Consider the following 18,027-nt stretch of genomic DNA (forward strand, 5'->3'; position numbering starts at 1 on the left):
TACAAATGTATATTAAGTTTATATTCACAGTTCACAGAAAATATATCTACCAACTATTTTCGTCACAAAATTGATATCAGAAATTTTGTGTTTCAAATTTTTTGTTTCGTCACTCGTTCTTCACCTCGATAGAGGTTTTTTATTTGATTTGATAATACAATGGATTTTGTTAAATTGCCATAATTTCGGACGGGCGCAATCCTTTGCTCTAGAGAAGAGTAAATTTACTTCTGTTTGTTTTCGCTGGTATCACCTTCACTATAATTTCAAAAATCAAATTATTGAAAAGTAAAAAGAGGGCTAATTAAAACCAAAATTATTTGCAACTGTTGTAGAAATAGAAAATATGTTCGGGTCCGAAATTGGCCCAACCTACAATTCAGCACATTTTTTTCTATTCAAAAAAAATATTTTTACTCACCGGTCATTATTAGCTTCCGTATTTGGAATTTTACGACACACACAGCAGTAGTATGAATGCAAGTCGCTTTCCCAAACACATTTAAAGCCGCAACAGTTACAAGTCGGTATTGTGGCCATTATTTTGTATTTTCACGAATTATTCCAAAAGGAAAATAAAATTAAAGTTTGCCGAAGTGAAGTCTTTATCTACTGCAAGCACAAAACACTGATGACGCCAAAGAAATCTTGAAGTTGATGATCAATGCTCAACATCGACATTTTGACTGCTGTTTATATTAAATTTTAATTGTTTAGACCATATTTATCGGTTCGCGAAGAATTCTAGCTATAAATATTGACGAACATTGCCAATATTATACAAAAATTTAAATAAACAAAAATGTTTAAGTGGATTGTTTTTTTCAAATCGCAGAATGATTAATCATCAGCGTGTTTCAAACACTTTGCCATCTCAGATGAAAAACATTCAATACTTTATACGATAAAATGTTATCATGCCATATCACTCAATTTGTGTTTGACGAGACAAATGACTCTTTTTACTATTTAGATATAGCATTCTCTGTCGTATTTTACCATTTGATGAGCTTGCTGCATGATATGATGGTGACCTTGAGTTATTTTATGGTGTCAGTTTCAGATTTTTGGTTTTGAAAAATGTTGGACTGAATGGGAGTTTACGAAGTAAATTTCTTTGAAATCAAAGTCAACATTTATTTAAAGCTGCATTTATCGATTTCCGCGGCTATCCAAACCATCGTACATTCTCTTGAGCTGATATGAGCAGAACTTGAGTGGAATGTGAGAAATGAAAATTTTCGATACAAATATAATAATAAACTTATCCACTTTCTATTAATATCTCACCTTACTATTACTATTTCCTATTTGCATACGTACACTGAATGCTGTCATGGTGAGAACATTTCTTCGAAGTATTATTAAAAAGACTGAATTGGACATTTCAATTTTAAATCGATTGTCCTCCATTCATAATTGCCGAATGCACTGAATAAGTTGGATAATTCATAGAAATTATTTCAACAAGAGTGTATGTATCAGACCACAAATTGACTGATATTGGACTTGTTTGAAAAGTGCCGTCTAATTTGAGGTTCAAATGATTGCACCATAACCTATCTATAGTGGTAACAGGTGAAGACAGAGCCATTATAAAGTAAAACGATCAAGATTTAAGTCAGAGCAAAAGCTGTAAATTTATTTGACCAAAGCCGTGGCAGGAGTGAAAGTAGTGAAATTTAAGTTGAGCTCATCACAATGAAATCAATAATTTGTTGAGTATTTTTGCAATGTGACTCGTCTCCTGAACATGTGATAAAAAGGTGACGGTGAAAAAATGTGAAAAATAAATTGTCAAGTAATATTATTCAAGGTGGAGATTGTATCGAGCTGAATTTAGCTACAACTGAGTATGTAAATCTTATAATTTTCCTCCAACCTGATCTCTTCTTCTCTAGAATGTGAGTTTTATTGGTGAAACACAGTTTTCCGATGCAAAAACATTGAATTCTGAAATTAGTAATATTTTGAAAATGTTGATAAAGTAAACAAAAACTTATCGTCAACTTAAGTTCGTCGATTGATTTATTTATTTATTTGGAAAATTTGTTTGAACTACTTTTCGTATGCATTTCAGAATATTTGTGTTTCAAACCCTTGTGGAAATATTTTGACTTCATAGTCGACTAAAAATTGACTAATTTGGGACAAAAAAAAACAACTAAAGTTAACTATAAGTGACTATATGCGTCTTCGTGTAATTTGAGTTGAGAAATGTCGATTGTGATCATAGTTAACTACGGTTAACTATAAGTATATGAAATTGACTTTTGTCAACTATGTTGACTATAATTCCTTTTAGTTAAATCTGAAACATAACCGACTATATTCGATTTCAATCATCTATTGGTAATTTTAACCGAATAAAAGTGATTAAAATTGACTTAATTTATAGTCAGTCAGTCATTTTTTTTCCACAAGGGAATGTCGTGATTAAAGCTCAGTCCTTTGAAGTCTTTAAATAAATTTTGTCTATATATAAAAATAATTGTCACGTAAATCAAATTAATGGAATGCATTTCTCAAAATACACATTCGAATGCCACGAATGTCCAACTGCATCATTTTTTACAATTTGTAAAGTTATTCTCAGCGTTGAATTATTAAAAAGGGAAGGTTTCAATATATCGATTTGTCTCAAATCGTTATCGTTTGCATATTAACATAGTTTAGAATTAGGAACGTGGAAAATGTTGACGATTCGTACATTGATCGTTTAGAACATTTTGTGTAATGTTTATTGCAATTCAAATTCAAAATCAAAGTACACCTATAAAATCTATAAATGAACCGCCTAGAATAAATCAGCATTACTAGATAAATGTCTTCAAATGCATTATAGAAAAAAGTACGTCAGCAATAGTTTCAAAAACTGTATGTGACGCGTTATATAAAAAAGTTCGCCAACAAAAGCGTGACATCGTCCATATATTTTATAACGCTTTTGCTGACTGACTTTTTTCAGTAACGCATTTGAAGACATTTATCTAGTAATGTTGATTTATTCTAAGTGATTCAAATCAGTTTCATCCGTTTCCATCTGTTGAAAGCAAAATCACAAATATTTTCCGTGTGCAAAATTACTGCCAGTTAACTCAAATCAACTTCAATTACAGTTGGCTATAGCCATCTAACGTCCCAAATTAGTCCTCTGTTTAAAATCCGAAAAATAGACGACTAAAGTCGTGTACCCGGTCGATTTCAGTTATCAAAATTCATTTTCAGTTAATTGCAGTCAGACAGCCAGTCACTTTTTTTCCACACGGGTAAAAAATGCATCGTTGAAAACCAAAGTTTAATCACTCTGAAAACGAATGTTTCAAAAACCAAACCTATTAATAGTGGTAGATAGCGTTAATCTCGGTGTTGAACTTTCGAATTCGCTCCTATTGTTGATTATTTCTATGTAAACAATATTTACGTAATCATACATTTACAGATACGACAAATGGGGACCTCTCAACTTTGTAATATAAGTATTCTCAACAGTCGTGAAACCACTATCACTTTTAAAATTGCCTTGGCACAAGCTGTGTGTCGTTTTCTTAAAACTCTTTCAAAGTTCAGTCAAATATTTCAGTAATGAAACTAACAATAAAATTCTTAATTTTGTTAGGCATTTGGTCAGCGGCATATTCTTCTTCTTGTTCACATTGGAAGAAACGGATGCAAAAATATGGCGGTGAGTTATATTTAACTAGTATAAGTTAGCGAATTTGTATTAACCATTTTCATTTTCCAATAAAGCTCTTGTCAATTGTGAATACTACATAACATCCGAAGACACATACACTGACTATTTTCCACTCGATGATGTTGCCAAAATGAACAGCAATGGCACGCGTCAAATTAGATTTTTTGTACTCTCACAATCAATGATTAAATTTAAATTAAGTACAAATGATACAATCAATATTGTTAATGACAATAGAGGCAATGGATTTGATTACAGAACAACAACAACAACGGAGAATAATAACTATTACAACAGAAGAGGAATATATAGAAACCTTCATGTATCAACCTACGTATCATCAGACTACGAATTCGGTAAATGTTGAGTATTGTTTTTGTAATAAAAATGCAAATAAATGAGAAATTTCTTAACAAAAAACAGTGATTGGAGAAGGTACTAACGGATACACGGAATCGTATATTCAACAAAATGATGAGCGGTTAAAATCTTTAGTCACACCAGGAATTATTAGAGATAACGAACCAAATGAAGTTCTGATTGAAATCGATGCAGGTAATACTACATATGGATACAGTCGATTATTATTTAAACGTGCTTAAGTAATTTGTGACAAATATTTCCATTGTTACTCATAGATGGGACGATACGTACAACTATCAACGAAAATACTACAATTGAAAAGAAGGTTTATGACCTAGATAAACTGAACTACATCAGTTTCTGTTCAGTAACAAACAAGGTTTTGGCTGAATTCTTTTATAATTGCAATTTAAATTAAGACTGATCGATGTAATGCATTTTTTGTGGTTTTGATAAGTTTACACATTTTTTTTGCAATTTTATGTTTTTTTATTAGCAAGAATTTTCTCAGTAATTCAATTAATATGATGCTAATAAATAAACTTTTCTACGTTTAATAAAACTTTGTTTCGTCTATTTGTAGTTGTAAATAAATTTTGATAATTTTTAAAAGAAATTTTTTCAATAAATTTTATAGATCTTCACCAAAAGAAAATATTTATACCTTTATTTATATCCATTTGACAAACACGATTTTTTTTGGGAAAAAAAAAATCAAATGTCAAATCGTCCACATAAATGTCCATGTTGGATCGTTTTTAATGACGTTAAACAAGAATAATCCTTTGAACAAAATATGTTGAGCCAACAGAAAAGAACAGAGCCAGACGTAACAAGAAAATAAAGTCTTTTATTTGTTTTGTAATTAAAAATCGTATAAAAAAGTATTTTTCTAAAACATGGGTCCACCATGAATTGTACATATTTTTTAAATTCTTTTAGGTAGAATCTTTTAAAATGAATTGCCCATTTTGTGAATAAATGCGATTTTGTTGCAGAAGTCGCTGTAATTCTGCACAACTAACGGCAATCGTAAATAGTTCGCTTGTTCCACTTGAAGAGTTACGTCCAGCGTCGTTGATTTTTCCGTTCGTTATCTTGGTCATCATTTCGTCTTTTTCTTTTTGATCATCGATACTTTGTGCGTCCATCGAAATTGCTTCACTTTGGCTTTGGTCTTCGTTTTGTGTATTACTTGTGTTCTGTTTGGAGAATAGACAAAAAACGAATATTAGTTTTGAATGTGTTGACCCCAGTTCAAAATGAAATCTTACCATTTGTACACCGTTTTTGGTTGTTGTTCTTTCTTCATCCTCCCTTGGTTCGCTTGGCTCTGCAACATCATCATCCGAGGCTTCAGGTGTTTTTCTTTCTTTCGTATTGAGAATGTAGGTGTTCACTTGATACGGAATACCTGAATGGAATTTGTCGTGATGCTTCAGCAGTTTCTTCCCTTTGACTTTGTTCTTTCCACAAAGGGTGCATTTGAAATAGCTAATAATCTCTGTATCGGTGGCCGGATTTTTACCAATTTTAATCAGTTCTCTGTCGATTGCATCGATTTTTTCCTTTTTGATTTTTACAGACGGCATCTCCACATTTTTGGTCGATTCTTTGTCGATTTTTTCCTTCTTGATTTTCACAGGTGGCATCGGTTCCCCCTTTCTCTTTTTTGTACCATCGACTTTTTCCTTTTTAATTTTTACAGGTTCCACTGAGGATTCGGGATGGTTGTACCATTCCGGATGTTTACTTTTAAAATGTTCAACAAAGGTATTTGGTTCAATGTCGACATTGCATAGCTTACAATGTTCGTCGTCTTTATTTTTCGACCAATTCAATTGATTTTCAGGAAGAATGGTCAAATGTATCAAATTGAACAAATATTTTCGAGTTTTGAATTCTGGATGATACTGCTCATGATGGCTTTTCCTATCATTTGGTCTGACCACCGTGTTACATGCATTACATTGAAAACGTTTTTTAATCGATCGTACAAATATGAAATCATCTTGCTGATACGGTATGTCCCAATGGAACTTCGCATGGTGCTCGGATAAATCATTGATTTCTATTTCTTTTTTGCGAGGACACAATTTACCTAGGATTGATCAGAAGAATGGAAAAAATGGAAATTAATCAATGAGTAATGATGATAATGGAAAAAGAATCAAAGGAAACATAATTTACAATTGTAGAACGTTGCTTTTTTTGGAATTGGAACGTCATCGTTGGCAGTGGTATCGTCGTCATTGGCATCATGCATCGATTCGGAGGTGGGCTCCTTTTCATGACTTCCAGCTGTTGTCAAACGTTGCGGATGTTCTTTTTGAAAATGTTGAATAAAATTGTTTCGATTGAGTTTTAAGCGGCACACTCTGCAATTAAATACGTTCGTGTCTTTGTTGAAAGTCCACTTTTTTGAGTCGGCTGTTATATTATGGACGAGGGAAATTTCACTAAAAAAATCTATGAAGTCTACAAATTCTGGATGATAATTTTCATGGTGATTTTGCTCCTCCGTACGATTCAATACAACTTGACAAAGAAAACACTGAAACATTGTTACAATCGCTTTTGTATGTGTGAAATTTTTTTCATCATAGGGCATCTGTGAATGAAAGGTGGAATGATGTCTGAGTAGATTAGCCTCCAACATTTCAGCATCGCAAGTTGAGCATGTGAACCAATTGATTTTCTCCACAGCTGAAGATTCATTTATTTCCATAAAGTGAATTGGTTCAGAATCGGGTTGTCTCTTGATTTTCATGTCTTTTTCGGTTGATGTCAAACGGCGTGGATGACATTCTTCAAAATGTTTAACATAATTGTTCCGATCAAATATCATTCGGCACCTAAATGCATTACATCGAATCATAAGCGCATCTTTGTTCGATGACCATGTCGTTTTGTTTGTTCTCTCATCATTCATCATACAAATACCAATAAATGTATCATTGTAAAATATAAATTCTGGATGATAATTTTGCTGGTGAATTTCTCGCTCGGCACGATTCAGTATTTTTTGGCAAATACAACACTGATACATTTTTTTAGACGTTGTTGCAAGCGTGAAATTGCTTGCTTGATAGGCAACTTCTGAGTGAACCTCATCATGATGTTTACGCAGACTATCTTCTTTGATTTGTATATTGCAAATTGAGCATTTGTGAAACTTTACAATGACTCCATATTTTCTGAGAGCATTTTCACTATTGACACCATTTACTTCCATTTGTCCCGAGCTGGGTTCATTCTTAATTTCCATGCGTCTACCCAATGATGTCAAACGTTCCGGATGTTTTTGTTGAAAATGCTTAATATAATCGTTTCGATCAAGACTCAAGCAGCAAAATTTACAATTAAACACGGTGTCTTTGTTCGCAGACCATTTCTTTGTGTTATCTGTGACATTATGGATGAGGCGAATTTGATTGAAAATGTCGTTAAAGTTTACGAATTCAGGATGATAATTTTCTTGGTGGTTTTGTTGTTCACTCTGCTCCAGTATAACTTGACAAATAAGACATTGATACATCGTTACAACCGATTTTATAAGTGTAAAATTACTTGCTTGATATGGAAATGTTGAATGTAATTTTTGATGGTGTTTGAACAGATGGGATTCTTTTATTTCATTGTTGCAAAGTAAACATTTGTAATGATTGTCTTTTTCCAACAGCGAAGATTCATTTTTGTTAGTTATTTCATTGTCATTGGCACGATTTTCACCGTCACGATGTACAACAACAGAGTGTTGGCTGACACTGTTTGTTTCATTTCCTTCCACATCATTCTCATGCATTTCTTCAGAGCTGGTTTCCATCATCAATCGATCCGGATGTTCTTGTTGAAAATGTTCAGCATAATTGTTTCGTTCAATGGATATTCGGCATAAATGACAATTGACTATGTTCGTATCTTTATTCACGGACCACTTTTTTGTTCCCAGACTTATCAAATGCGAGAGGTAAATGTCATCAAATACATCGCTGACGTTTAAAAATTGTGGATGACAATTTTCTCGGTGATTTTGTCGCTCCGAACGATTCAATATAACTTGACAAAGAAAACACTGAAACTTTGTTACAACCGTTTTGTTAATTGAATAATTTTTTTCTTCATATTGCATGTCTGAATGTTTATCATTATGATGTTTAAGTAGATAATCTTCTCTAAGAATTTGTTTGCAAACTGAACATATGAAAAAAGTATATTTTTCCAAAAGCGAAGATTCATTTTTGTTAGTCACTTCATTGTCATTGACACAATATTCACTGTCACCATTTCCAACCACATAACCTCCATTCGAACCACTTTTCCCGGCATCATATACATCTGCATCTTGTACATTCCATTCTGAATGTCCACGTTCATCATCATTTTCATCGGCACCGTCCATCCTCGGGCCGTGACGTTTTTCCTCGTTCGTCATTGCATGATTTCCAGTTCGTGAATAATATTCTGGGTGATCACGTTCAAAATGTTCAACATAATTTTTTCGATCAATTCTCGTTTTGCAACGACGACAGTGTAATATTCGATTTTGTAGAGTTTGTTTTTCTTTGCCTTTTGCATAAGTCGTAACAAATGTTATTTCATATAAATCCTTCCACTCAGCAAATTCACTGTGATGGTTTTTATGGTGATTTTCTTGTGCTTTTCGTGTACGGGGTAGCACTTCTTCACAAACAATACACTGTTCACGTGCCACAACTGACTGCAGAAAAACGTATTGATCGGTTTTATATGGAATATCTGAATGAAACTTTTTATGGTGTTCAAGGATGTTATCTTCATTGATTTTACTCTTTTTACAATCAACACACGTAAACAATTTTTGCGGCTTTAAAATTTCACGACGCATTTTTAATCAAAAATACAAGTGCTGACTTTTTATTTACTTTTGTCTTGAATTAGAGGTTATGTTCGTGTGAAAATTGATGTATATGATGAAATGTCATCACAATGTGATTTGACACTTTATGTCAGAAACTGGAGTATACATTCAAACGACTGGAATAAGCAACAGACTGGAAATTGGAGACTTTTACTCATTTTAAATTTTATTCAATGGAATTATTTAAATTTTGTGGTCATCAGATGAAAAATTATGTGAAAAATAATAATAAGTATTCGAAAATGATCAAACTAATTTACCATGACCAATATTAAGTCATCACTTCCATGAATTCTAATAAGAAATTGAAATAGAATAAATTATTTTAATGGAAAAATCACATTTTTCACAAATTTATTTACAAAAAATTAGAAAATTCTCCTAAAACATGGTTGGGTTTCGCATGAAAAATTGACATTTGTATTTAGAAAATTAACAAATTTTCTTTAACGTCCTATTATATTTTGATACCGAGACTATTTTAATTTATTCAGAATCTTTTAAAATGAATTGACCGTTTTGTGAATAAATGCGATTTTGTTGTAGAAGTCGCTGTAATTCCGCACAACTAACGGCAATCGTAAATAGTTCGCTTGTTCCACTTGAAGAGTTACGTCCAGCGTCGTTGATTTTTCCGTTCGTTATCTTGGTCATCATTTCGTCTTTTTCTTTTTGATCATCGATACTTTGTGCGTCCATCGAAATTGCTTCACTTTGGCTTTGGTCTTCGTTTTGTGTATTACTTGTGTTCTGTTTGGTGAATAGACAAAAAAGGAATATTAGTTTTCATGTGTTAACCTAAGTTCAAATTAAAATCTCACCATTTGTACACCGTTTTTGGTTGCTGTTCTTTCTTCATCCTCCCTTGGTTCGCTTGGCTCTGCAACATCATCGTCCGAGGCTTCAGGTGTTTTCCTTCCTTTCGTATTAAGAATGTAGGTGTTCACTTGATACGGAATACCTGAATGGAATTTGTCGTGATGCTTCAGCAGTTTCTTCCCTTTGACTTTGTTCTTACCACAAAGAGTGCATTTGAAATAGCTAATAATCTCTGTATCGGTGGCCGGATTTTTACCAATTTTTATCAGTTCTCTGTCGATTGCATCGATTTTTTCCTTCTTGATTTTTACACACGGCATCTCCACATCTTTGGCCGATTCTTTGTCGATTTTTTCCTTCTTGATCGTCACAGATGGCATCGGTTCCCCCTTTCTCTTTTTTGTACCAATCGAATCGTCAGTCGGTTTTCCATCGACTTTTTCCTTTTTTATTTTTGCAGGTGGTTCAATATTCACTGAGGATTCGGGATGATTGTACCGTTCCGGATGTTCTTTTTGAAAATGTTCAGTAAAATTGTTTCGATTGAGACTTAAGCAGCACAATTTGCAATTAAATACGTTCGTGTCTTTGTTGAAAGTCCATTTTTTTGTGTCGGCTGTTATATTATGGACGAAGCAAATTTCATAAAAAAAATCGTTAAAGTCTTCAAATTCTGGATGATAATTTTCATGGTGATTTTGTTGCTCCGTACGATTCAAAACAACTTGACAAAGAAAGCACTGAAACATTGTTACAACCGATGTTGTATGTGTGAAATTATTTACGTCATAGGCAATTTTTGAATGGACGGTTTCATGATGATCGAGCTGATAACATTTCACCACTTCATTGTAGCAGATATTACAGGTGACATAATCATCTTTTTCCAAAAATGAAGGATCATTTTTGTCACTAAGTTCATTTGCTTCCATAACGTCCACTGGTTTCGAGCCCGGTTCCTTCTTGATTTTCATGTCACCTTCGGTTGATATCAAACGTTGTGGATGTTTTTCTTGAAAATGTTTAACATAATCGTTTCGATCAAGTGTCATTCGACACTTAGATATACAACAATTAATCATAGGCGCATCTTTGTTTTGTGACCATCGTTTTCTATGGTTTATTACATTATGAGTGTGATAAATAGGATTGAACGTATCAAGGAAGAATACAAATTCTGGATGATAATTTTGTTGGTGATTTTGTCGATCTGTACGACGCAATGTCTTTTGGCAGACGCTACACTGGTACATTGTTTCAGACATTTTTGTAAGTGTGAAATTGATTGCTTCATACGGGACATTTGAATGAAAGTCGTTATGATGTTTACGCAGATTATTTTCTTTCATTATTGTATTGCAAACTGAGCAATTGTAGAACTTTTCAATGATTGCATAGTTTCTGGGAGAATTTTTATTATTGCCATCATTTCCTTCCACATCGTTCTCATGTAATCGTTCAGAGCTGATTTCCTTCGTGATTTTCCTGTGAATTTCAGATGATGTCAAACGTTCCGGATGCTCTTGTTGAAAATGTTCAGCATAATTGTTTCGGTCAATGGATTTTCGGCATACATTACAACGAACTATGATCGCATCTTTGTTCACTGACCACGTTTTGGTGCCTCTACTAATGTTATCGATGTGGCGAACTTGAACGTATAAATCACTGTAATTTACGAATTCTGGATGACAGTTTTGTCGGTGTTCTTGTTGCTCAGTTTTATTAAGTATAATTTGACAAAGATAACACTGAAACATTGTTAAAATCGTTTTTGCAAATGTGACATTTTTCAGTTCAAATTGTATATTTGGATGAACTTTGGCGTAATGTTTAAGCCTCTTTTTTTTTCTAAATTCACTTTGGCAAAGTTTGCATTTGTAGTATATTGCTCCTTTAGAGAGTAAAAGTTTATTATTGCTTGTAAATTCATTGTCACCATTTCCAACGACATAACCCCCATTGGCATCAATTTTGCCGGCATTATTTTCGGCGATATCATTTACAACTGCATGCTGTCCATTCTGTTCTAAATGTTCATCATCATTTTCATCGGCACCGTCCATCCTCGCATCATGACATTTTCCTTTTTTTGTTGCCACATGATTACCTGTTCGTGAATAATATTTTGGGTGATCACGTTCAAAATGTTCTAAAAAATCTTTTCGAACAATTTTCTTTTTGCAACGATGACACAATAGTTTATTGCATTGACGTGATCTTTTTTGAACACCGCCTTTATCTGTCGTCAAAAATATTATTTCGAATATATCCTTCCATGAAACAAATTCACTGTGATGATTTTTATGGTGATTTTCTTGTGCTTTTCGCGAACAAGGAAACACTTCTTCACAAACAATACACTGTTCATGTGCCACAACTGATTTCAGGAAAACGTATTGATCAGTTCCAAATGGTATGTCCGAATGAAAGTTTTTATGATGTTCACGAAGTTTATTTTCGTGAATTTTAGTCTTTTTACAGAAAATGCACGAGAATAATTTGTGTGGCTTTAAATCCCTTGGATTTTGACAATCCATTTTACTCATTTTACCTAGAGTTGATCAGAAGAATGCAAAAAATGGAAATTAATCAATAAGTTATGGAACAGAATGGAAAATGAATCGAAGGAATGGATCAGGAATTTTAGAGTTATGGAATAGTAATTTCTAAGTAAGTATGCCTTGCATTTTACTTTTTTACACAAAAAACACAATAGCTAACTTTTATTTACAACATTCAATCAAAGCAACACATGTAGAGGTTATCTTCATAAGCCAATTGACGTAAAATGTCACACAATGTGATTTGACACTTTACGTCGAAAACGTAACTCTGTCAAATTCAAAAGATTGGAATAAATAACAGACTGGAAATACTTGAATTTTTGTGTTGAACATTTTATTATTTCAGTTTTTATTCTATTTCATTGATTTGATTGAGTTTTTATGTTATCGTATGTTATAAACATATTTATTAAATTTATTTAATCATAAAAATTCATTATGTTTTTCATGATTTGTACCGCCTATAAATCTTTGGCACTTTTAACGGAAATATGAGGTAGAAATATTAAATGAAAAATCCTTTAAAATATTGAATTTTAAGTCATTCAAAAATTTCAGAAAAAAAATTAAAGAAAATTGTCGACATTTAGAGAAAATATCCGAGAAAAAAATTGAATTTAACGAAAAAAAGATTTTTCAATAAATTGAGAGTATGCATTTGCATAAAAAAACGTATCATGAAAATGGAACTGGGTATAGTTCGAATGTGTTTTGATTAAAATAGAAACCTGTCTATTTTTAATTATTCGGTTATTCGATTTTCAGTTTTTCCATTGTGCCAGACGGGTTGCCAGTGTCTTGGGTGTCACATCCGTTGATTTGGCCAATGTGCTCTATTTAATTTTTAAGGAAAATTTTAATTTTATAATTTTTGAATTAGGCATCGTCGATACGAGACATCTTTACTTCATTTGGATATGTCTCTGCTTCCCATTTCCTATTACGATTTGCATCCTATTTACGAAATACAAAAGAAAATCCATTTTGAGTCATTTATTCAGCGAATTTACCAGGCTTACCATTGCACCATGGTCAAGAGACAAGCTTTTGGTTTGATCAGCTTTTACCATTTCCCCTTTGAAACCAGTACCACCGTAATTTTTCGGAGTGCGAGGTTTCCATTCCTCGCTTGTACCGGTACCATGTGATTCCAATGTCAACATTTGGCCAGCATCCTATTGAAGTGAAGTATCATGTGTTTTGATGTGAAAATAGGGCCAAAAATAATACCAGTAGTAAATGGTTGTTGAAAAAGTTTTCAAAATTCTTTTTTTTGTACTACAACTAACCTGATCGATGGTCTGACTACCGCTAATTTCATTCTTCTTTCCCTCGGCTGGCGTCATTTTTTGCTTGATTGGTGCCATTCGATCGCCTTGTTCAAACCACTTTGGGTGTGCACGTTTGAAATGTTCAATGTATTTGTCTCGATGAAAATTTGAATGGCAACAATGGCAAAAAACTGTGTCGCCTTTATTCCGGTCAGAGCACGAAATCTTCCCATTTGCAAAACGTAAGTATTGAACTCGATTGAAAAGATAACGAACATTGGTGAATGTTCCTGGATGAACATTTTGAAGATGGTCTTGCTGTTGCAACGTATGATCGATCACATCACAACAAATGCAACATTTAAATTTCCATTCGGCCGAATGCACAAATGTGAACTTGTTGCTTGCATATGGCACGTTTGAATGGAATTTTTTGTGGTGTTTTGGTAGGTTGCCTTCCTTAATCGAGGACTGTTCGCACAAGCCACACTTATAGTGGTTGATTCTAGCCGATTCAAGTGTATCGTCATCGTCGTCACCATCCAAATTCGATGCATTGTCTTCCTTGTCATCATGATTTCCAGTTGATTTGAAACATTCCGGATGTTCACGATTAAAATGATCAATAAAATTACCACGAGTAATTTTCTTCGTACAACGGCTACATGTGATGACATCATCACGTCGCGGTCCAGCATTTTTCGACCTTTTCACGAAGAAAATCAATTCGAATATATCAATAATGGCCAATTTGCATTCCGGATGTTTGGACTGATGGTGATCACTTCGTTTGCCCAAATGCATTTTTCCAAGACAAATATTACACACGGCACGTGTCTCGACCATTCTTTGAAAAACATAGTGATTTGATGCATACGGAATATGTGGATGGAATTGATGGTGGTGTTTTGTTAAATCCGCTTCATGGATTTCACTTGCTTGGCACAGATTACATCTGAACAAACTGTACGGCTTTATATCCATTTTGCCAATTGTCTGAAACTGTTCTTTTTCGACACTAGAAATGGTATGCACACTTTTAATTGCGCTTGATTTGATTCGGAGGTTATGTTGAACAGCAACTGCAACTTGAGACTTGACATTGAATACAGTGAGCACGACCAACGATCCGTTATGTGAACTAAACAATATGTATTCAAGCGTGAGAGAGAGCTGCATACAATATTTTCACGTGTACGTATGTATTTGTCGAATATTCATCACACAGACGCAGTCAAAGCATGTATTGTTTTTAACAACTATTAGCCACCGCTCACACAAACACACACCTATACAGTTCGTGCTTGATATTGGCTTTTTTTTATGTGATTCACAAATATTCAATTGGAATGCTCCTTTTTCCATATACAAAAAAATAATATCATTCTAATGACGATTATTTCATACTTGTCGGCCACAATATTTTTTTGTATTTATAATTAATGAAAAGAAAATTATAATTTTTTTTTTTTTAAATCTAATCTATTTTTTATTGGAAAAAATCACATATTTTCCCTTCGCGGACTTTTTTTCATTACATTTCTGTTCACGGATAGTTTCCAAATGCTCTATTTTTCTATTTTTATTTTTTTTTAATTCAAAACAAATTCTGATACAATACCTTTCCAATATAATACCTTCAAAAGGAAAAATGTGAAAATTTCTGCAAAAAAAAAATATTTTTGTTGAAAAATAAATTCACAATTTAAAAAATAAAACAACGCTGCGTTTCTTTCAACTAAACTACCTTGTTGATCGGTAGAATATTTATTCGGAAATTCGTTTGAATAACGGATTTTTAACATAATAATTGTGGTTAACATAAAAATGTTCATAAACATGTCAATTAAAAATGGGATTTTCATAAAAATCGAGTAAATTAACCCAAAATGAAAATCGATAAAAATTATTTTCATTTTTGAAACAAAAAATTGGTTTTTTGGTAAAATCATAAAAAAAGTTTTTTTCGGAAATTATTGTTTTTTTTTGTCTTCTCTTTTCGAAAGAGAAATTAGTATTAAGATTTTATCAAATTCCTGTTTCTAAGAAAAACTAAATAACATAAATCTTACTGAATCAGAAAGTCCTATACTAAAATATACAGGTTCGAGTTCAATCACCCTATTAAAATCAATTTAATAGGTTTTTCGATATTCCGGCGTCATTTGTGAGAATGGTTTGATGATCACCAGACTGTTGGATGGTGGTTCGTTGTATGTAGCATCTTCAATGACTTTATAATCGAGGTAAATGGTGATTGGACGTGGATTCGTTGTATTTTTGCGCAACGTATGAATGGCGACAACATCATTGCCGGTGATTAGCGCAGTACTTGTGACATTCCGGATGCAGATTATTTTGATGTTTGTCGCATGAACAGCAAACGGTCGTACAAATTCCTTGAAACGTAGTCCGCAAACATTTTCGCTAGTCCATGAGGAGGTTAAATGTAATTCTTCGAGATTCGGTAATCGTGACAATACCTGTAGTAATTTCTTTGAAATATGATCAATGCCAATGCTCAGCACCTTCAATTGTTTGAAACCCTCCAGAAAGTTGGCAAAGTTGAGTTTTTTGGCCACTTGTTTGACGTGTAATCCCTGTAACTGTGTCAATGGTGATAATTCAGCAACGCGTCCAATTTCGAATCGTGATGGTTCCCATCCATTTAGAAACGATACTTCCAATCGCTTCAATATGCCCAGTGCACAATATCTTTCCATTTCGTACGAGAGCACATGAAATTTATATTCACGGTCCAATTTGACATGCAATAAATTCAATGGGAATTTTTTTTGTTGTAATAATCGATATAGTTTTGTGCTGGAGCAAACAATGTTGGTGATTTGTGGATTGTGGCCAAGAAAATCGTCCAAACTGTCGACGAGAACATTATGCGAATGATACGTAAAATGTTTCAATTGTGGATAATGATGTTTTGTCCATTCCATGGTGCAATCCTTTACAATTCGTGTTTCTTGGATGAAAATTTGCCGTAATGCCGGACAATGCTTGAGAAAGGCACCGTATAAATCATAAATGTGACAATTTACAAAATAAATACTTTCCAATGTCTTCAATTGCGTCTGAATCAATTTACCGTACGATTCTGTTTTGCAAACAATACGGTATAGTGTCAATTCACGCAGATTTGCATAGCAATTCGATTTCAAAAATCGAAATGCATTCATGGGATCGGCATTCATGTTGAACATAAATAAACTGACGTTCCGAATGTATCCACGAAATGCTTTGGCATAGTCTTCTTTTGGCAATGTACGGTATTCCCATTTCGGTTTGATTTCCGTGTCATTTGGTGTTGTCCAATTGTATACCTCGATGTCAACACGATTATTTGGATAACGACGTTGATAACACTCACCGGCCAATTGCTGCAATCGTGTACACGTTCGACTTATTGAACATAAATCTTTCAGCGGCAATCGTTGACACAACGCATACAAAACGTCATCATTCATGTCCATGAACTCTGTCGCATTGAATACAGCAGACACTGTTGGATCTTCCACCACTTCATGGCACAGTTTCATACGTTTACGTGACCGTGTCTCCATTTTAGCATGAACACAATAACAGGGCTTCTATCTCGTGCGACTCCAATCCTTTCCACTCTATTTCGGTCGTATGCAACAAATAGCCGTTTGTAGTTAATTATAAAGCCGATTGTTGCTGAAAATAATCAAATTGAAATGTAAATTGTTTGCAAATACTTTGTTTGGTGGGGTTTTTTCTCACTTTTTATCCAAGTAGACGTAGTTTCGCTTTTGCAGCGATATACAACCTTACTCAGTGACGTTTAGAAAACAAATGATTTCGATGACATTTGTACCTCAATCTAAATCGTTCATTTGACAGTGGAATTTTTGACATTCCAACCAATGTCAAATGAAATGTGACAGTTGACAAAATACACACACTTTCCCATTGTTTTGGTTGAAATGCACTAATATAGTTGACATACGCACTTTGACCACGTGAAAGCACATGTCGTGGAATTTGTTTACAAAATTCACCATTGAGACGTAGATAATTGACATGGAATTATTCAATTTGGAAAACAATTTTTTTTTTCGCTACCTTTGACAATTATTCCAAACAGCAAGCAGCGACACGATTTGAGCTTGTCATTTTTTGTTCAGTTTAGCATTCTACACTTTTTGTTATTTTTTAATAATTATTGAATTCTCGAAACTCTTTACTAATAACTTGAAAAATGTGAAAAGTCATTACGAATTGAAAAAAAAAAATCGAACAAAGGTCATATATATATAAATTGTTCGTCATTTCTTTTGTTTTCTTCATTTCTCCTTGATATTTTTCCACTACCATACCTAATTACACATTAAATTGCTCCAATTTTTTTTTCCAAAGAAAAAAAATTAATGAATG

At 33.3% G+C, this 18,027-nt stretch overlaps 5 protein-coding genes across 5 annotated transcripts; 1 reads left to right on the forward strand and 4 right to left on the reverse strand.

The window, feature by feature from the left end:
* The first annotated feature begins 3,492 nt into the window (after nucleotides 1–3,492).
* On the forward strand, nucleotides 3,493–4,548 carry LOC116349759. The gene is made up of 4 exons (XM_031781342.1): nucleotides 3,493–3,685; nucleotides 3,751–4,053; nucleotides 4,121–4,252; nucleotides 4,336–4,548. Exons 1-4 carry the CDS (start codon nucleotides 3,586–3,588, stop codon nucleotides 4,476–4,478), a joined length of 678 nt encoding a protein of 225 aa, XP_031637202.1. The 5' UTR covers nucleotides 3,493–3,585; the 3' UTR covers nucleotides 4,479–4,548.
* Nucleotides 4,549–4,958: 410 nt separating this feature from the next.
* LOC116349767 lies at nucleotides 4,959–8,979 on the reverse strand. The gene is made up of 3 exons (XM_031781352.1): nucleotides 6,251–8,979; nucleotides 5,335–6,161; nucleotides 4,959–5,262 (listed from the first exon to the last, which is right to left on the reverse strand). The coding sequence occupies exons 1-3, from the start codon at nucleotides 8,925–8,927 to the stop codon at nucleotides 4,999–5,001; spliced, it is 3,768 nt and encodes a 1,255-aa protein (XP_031637212.1). The 5' UTR covers nucleotides 8,928–8,979; the 3' UTR covers nucleotides 4,959–4,998.
* Nucleotides 8,980–9,344: 365 nt separating this feature from the next.
* Nucleotides 9,345–12,522, reverse strand: LOC116349701. The gene is made up of 3 exons (XM_031781247.1): nucleotides 12,504–12,522; nucleotides 9,782–12,333; nucleotides 9,345–9,710 (listed from the first exon to the last, which is right to left on the reverse strand). Exons 2-3 carry the CDS (start codon nucleotides 12,326–12,328, stop codon nucleotides 9,447–9,449), a joined length of 2,811 nt encoding a protein of 936 aa, XP_031637107.1. The 5' UTR covers nucleotides 12,329–12,333; nucleotides 12,504–12,522; the 3' UTR covers nucleotides 9,345–9,446.
* A 385-nt stretch (nucleotides 12,523–12,907) lies between these two features.
* On the reverse strand, nucleotides 12,908–14,723 carry LOC116349736. The gene is made up of 4 exons (XM_031781308.1): nucleotides 13,636–14,723; nucleotides 13,366–13,521; nucleotides 13,228–13,300; nucleotides 12,908–13,181 (listed from the first exon to the last, which is right to left on the reverse strand). Exons 1-4 carry the CDS (start codon nucleotides 14,599–14,601, stop codon nucleotides 13,108–13,110), a joined length of 1,269 nt encoding a protein of 422 aa, XP_031637168.1. The 5' UTR covers nucleotides 14,602–14,723; the 3' UTR covers nucleotides 12,908–13,107.
* An 866-nt stretch (nucleotides 14,724–15,589) lies between these two features.
* Nucleotides 15,590–17,430, reverse strand: LOC116349734. Its single transcript, XM_031781306.1, has 2 exons — nucleotides 17,374–17,430; nucleotides 15,590–17,307 (listed from the first exon to the last, which is right to left on the reverse strand). Exon 2 carries the CDS (start codon nucleotides 17,190–17,192, stop codon nucleotides 15,753–15,755), a length of 1,440 nt encoding a protein of 479 aa, XP_031637166.1. The 5' UTR covers nucleotides 17,193–17,307; nucleotides 17,374–17,430; the 3' UTR covers nucleotides 15,590–15,752.
* Between the last annotated feature and the right edge of the window lie 597 nt (nucleotides 17,431–18,027).

The sequence above is a fragment of the Contarinia nasturtii genome, unplaced genomic scaffold (genome assembly GCF_009176525.2).
Source record: "Contarinia nasturtii isolate CC-2019 unplaced genomic scaffold, AAFC_CNas_1.1 Cnas_scaffold_3116, whole genome shotgun sequence".
Classification (NCBI taxonomy): Eukaryota; Metazoa; Arthropoda; class Insecta; order Diptera; family Cecidomyiidae; genus Contarinia; species Contarinia nasturtii.

What these genes read in the sequence shown, in the direction of transcription:
- LOC116349767 (XM_031781352.1), bottom strand. Translation starts at nt 8,927, where the DNA reads ATGCGTCGTGAAATTTTAAAGCCGCAAAAATTGTTTACGTGTGTTGAT. An exon ending in AAAAGCAACGTTCTACAATT is followed by an intron (nt 6,162 to 6,250) that starts GTAAATTATGTT and finishes GATCAATCCTAG; the next exon opens with GTAAATTGTGTCCTCGCAAA. An exon ending in CCAAAAACGGTGTACAAATG is followed by an intron (nt 5,263 to 5,334) that starts GTAAGATTTCAT and finishes TTCTCCAAACAG; the next exon opens with AACACAAGTAATACACAAAA.
- LOC116349734 (XM_031781306.1), bottom strand. Translation starts at nt 17,192, where the DNA reads ATGGAGACACGGTCACGTAAACGTATGAAACTGTGCCATGAAGTGGTG.
- LOC116349736 (XM_031781308.1), bottom strand. Translation starts at nt 14,601, where the DNA reads ATGGATATAAAGCCGTACAGTTTGTTCAGATGTAATCTGTGCCAAGCA. An exon ending in GTAGTCAGACCATCGATCAG is followed by an intron (nt 13,522 to 13,635) that starts GTTAGTTGTAGT and finishes TCACTTCAATAG; the next exon opens with GATGCTGGCCAAATGTTGAC. An exon ending in CTCTTGACCATGGTGCAATG is followed by an intron (nt 13,301 to 13,365) that starts GTAAGCCTGGTA and finishes TTTCGTAAATAG; the next exon opens with GATGCAAATCGTAATAGGAA.
- LOC116349759 (XM_031781342.1), top strand. Translation starts at nt 3,586, where the DNA reads ATGAAACTAACAATAAAATTCTTAATTTTGTTAGGCATTTGGTCAGCG. An exon ending in ATCATCAGACTACGAATTCG is followed by an intron (nt 4,054 to 4,120) that starts GTAAATGTTGAG and finishes AACAAAAAACAG; the next exon opens with TGATTGGAGAAGGTACTAAC. An exon ending in TCTGATTGAAATCGATGCAG is followed by an intron (nt 4,253 to 4,335) that starts GTAATACTACAT and finishes TGTTACTCATAG; the next exon opens with ATGGGACGATACGTACAACT.
- LOC116349701 (XM_031781247.1), bottom strand. Translation starts at nt 12,328, where the DNA reads ATGAGTAAAATGGATTGTCAAAATCCAAGGGATTTAAAGCCACACAAA. An exon ending in CCAAAAACGGTGTACAAATG is followed by an intron (nt 9,711 to 9,781) that starts GTGAGATTTTAA and finishes TTCACCAAACAG; the next exon opens with AACACAAGTAATACACAAAA.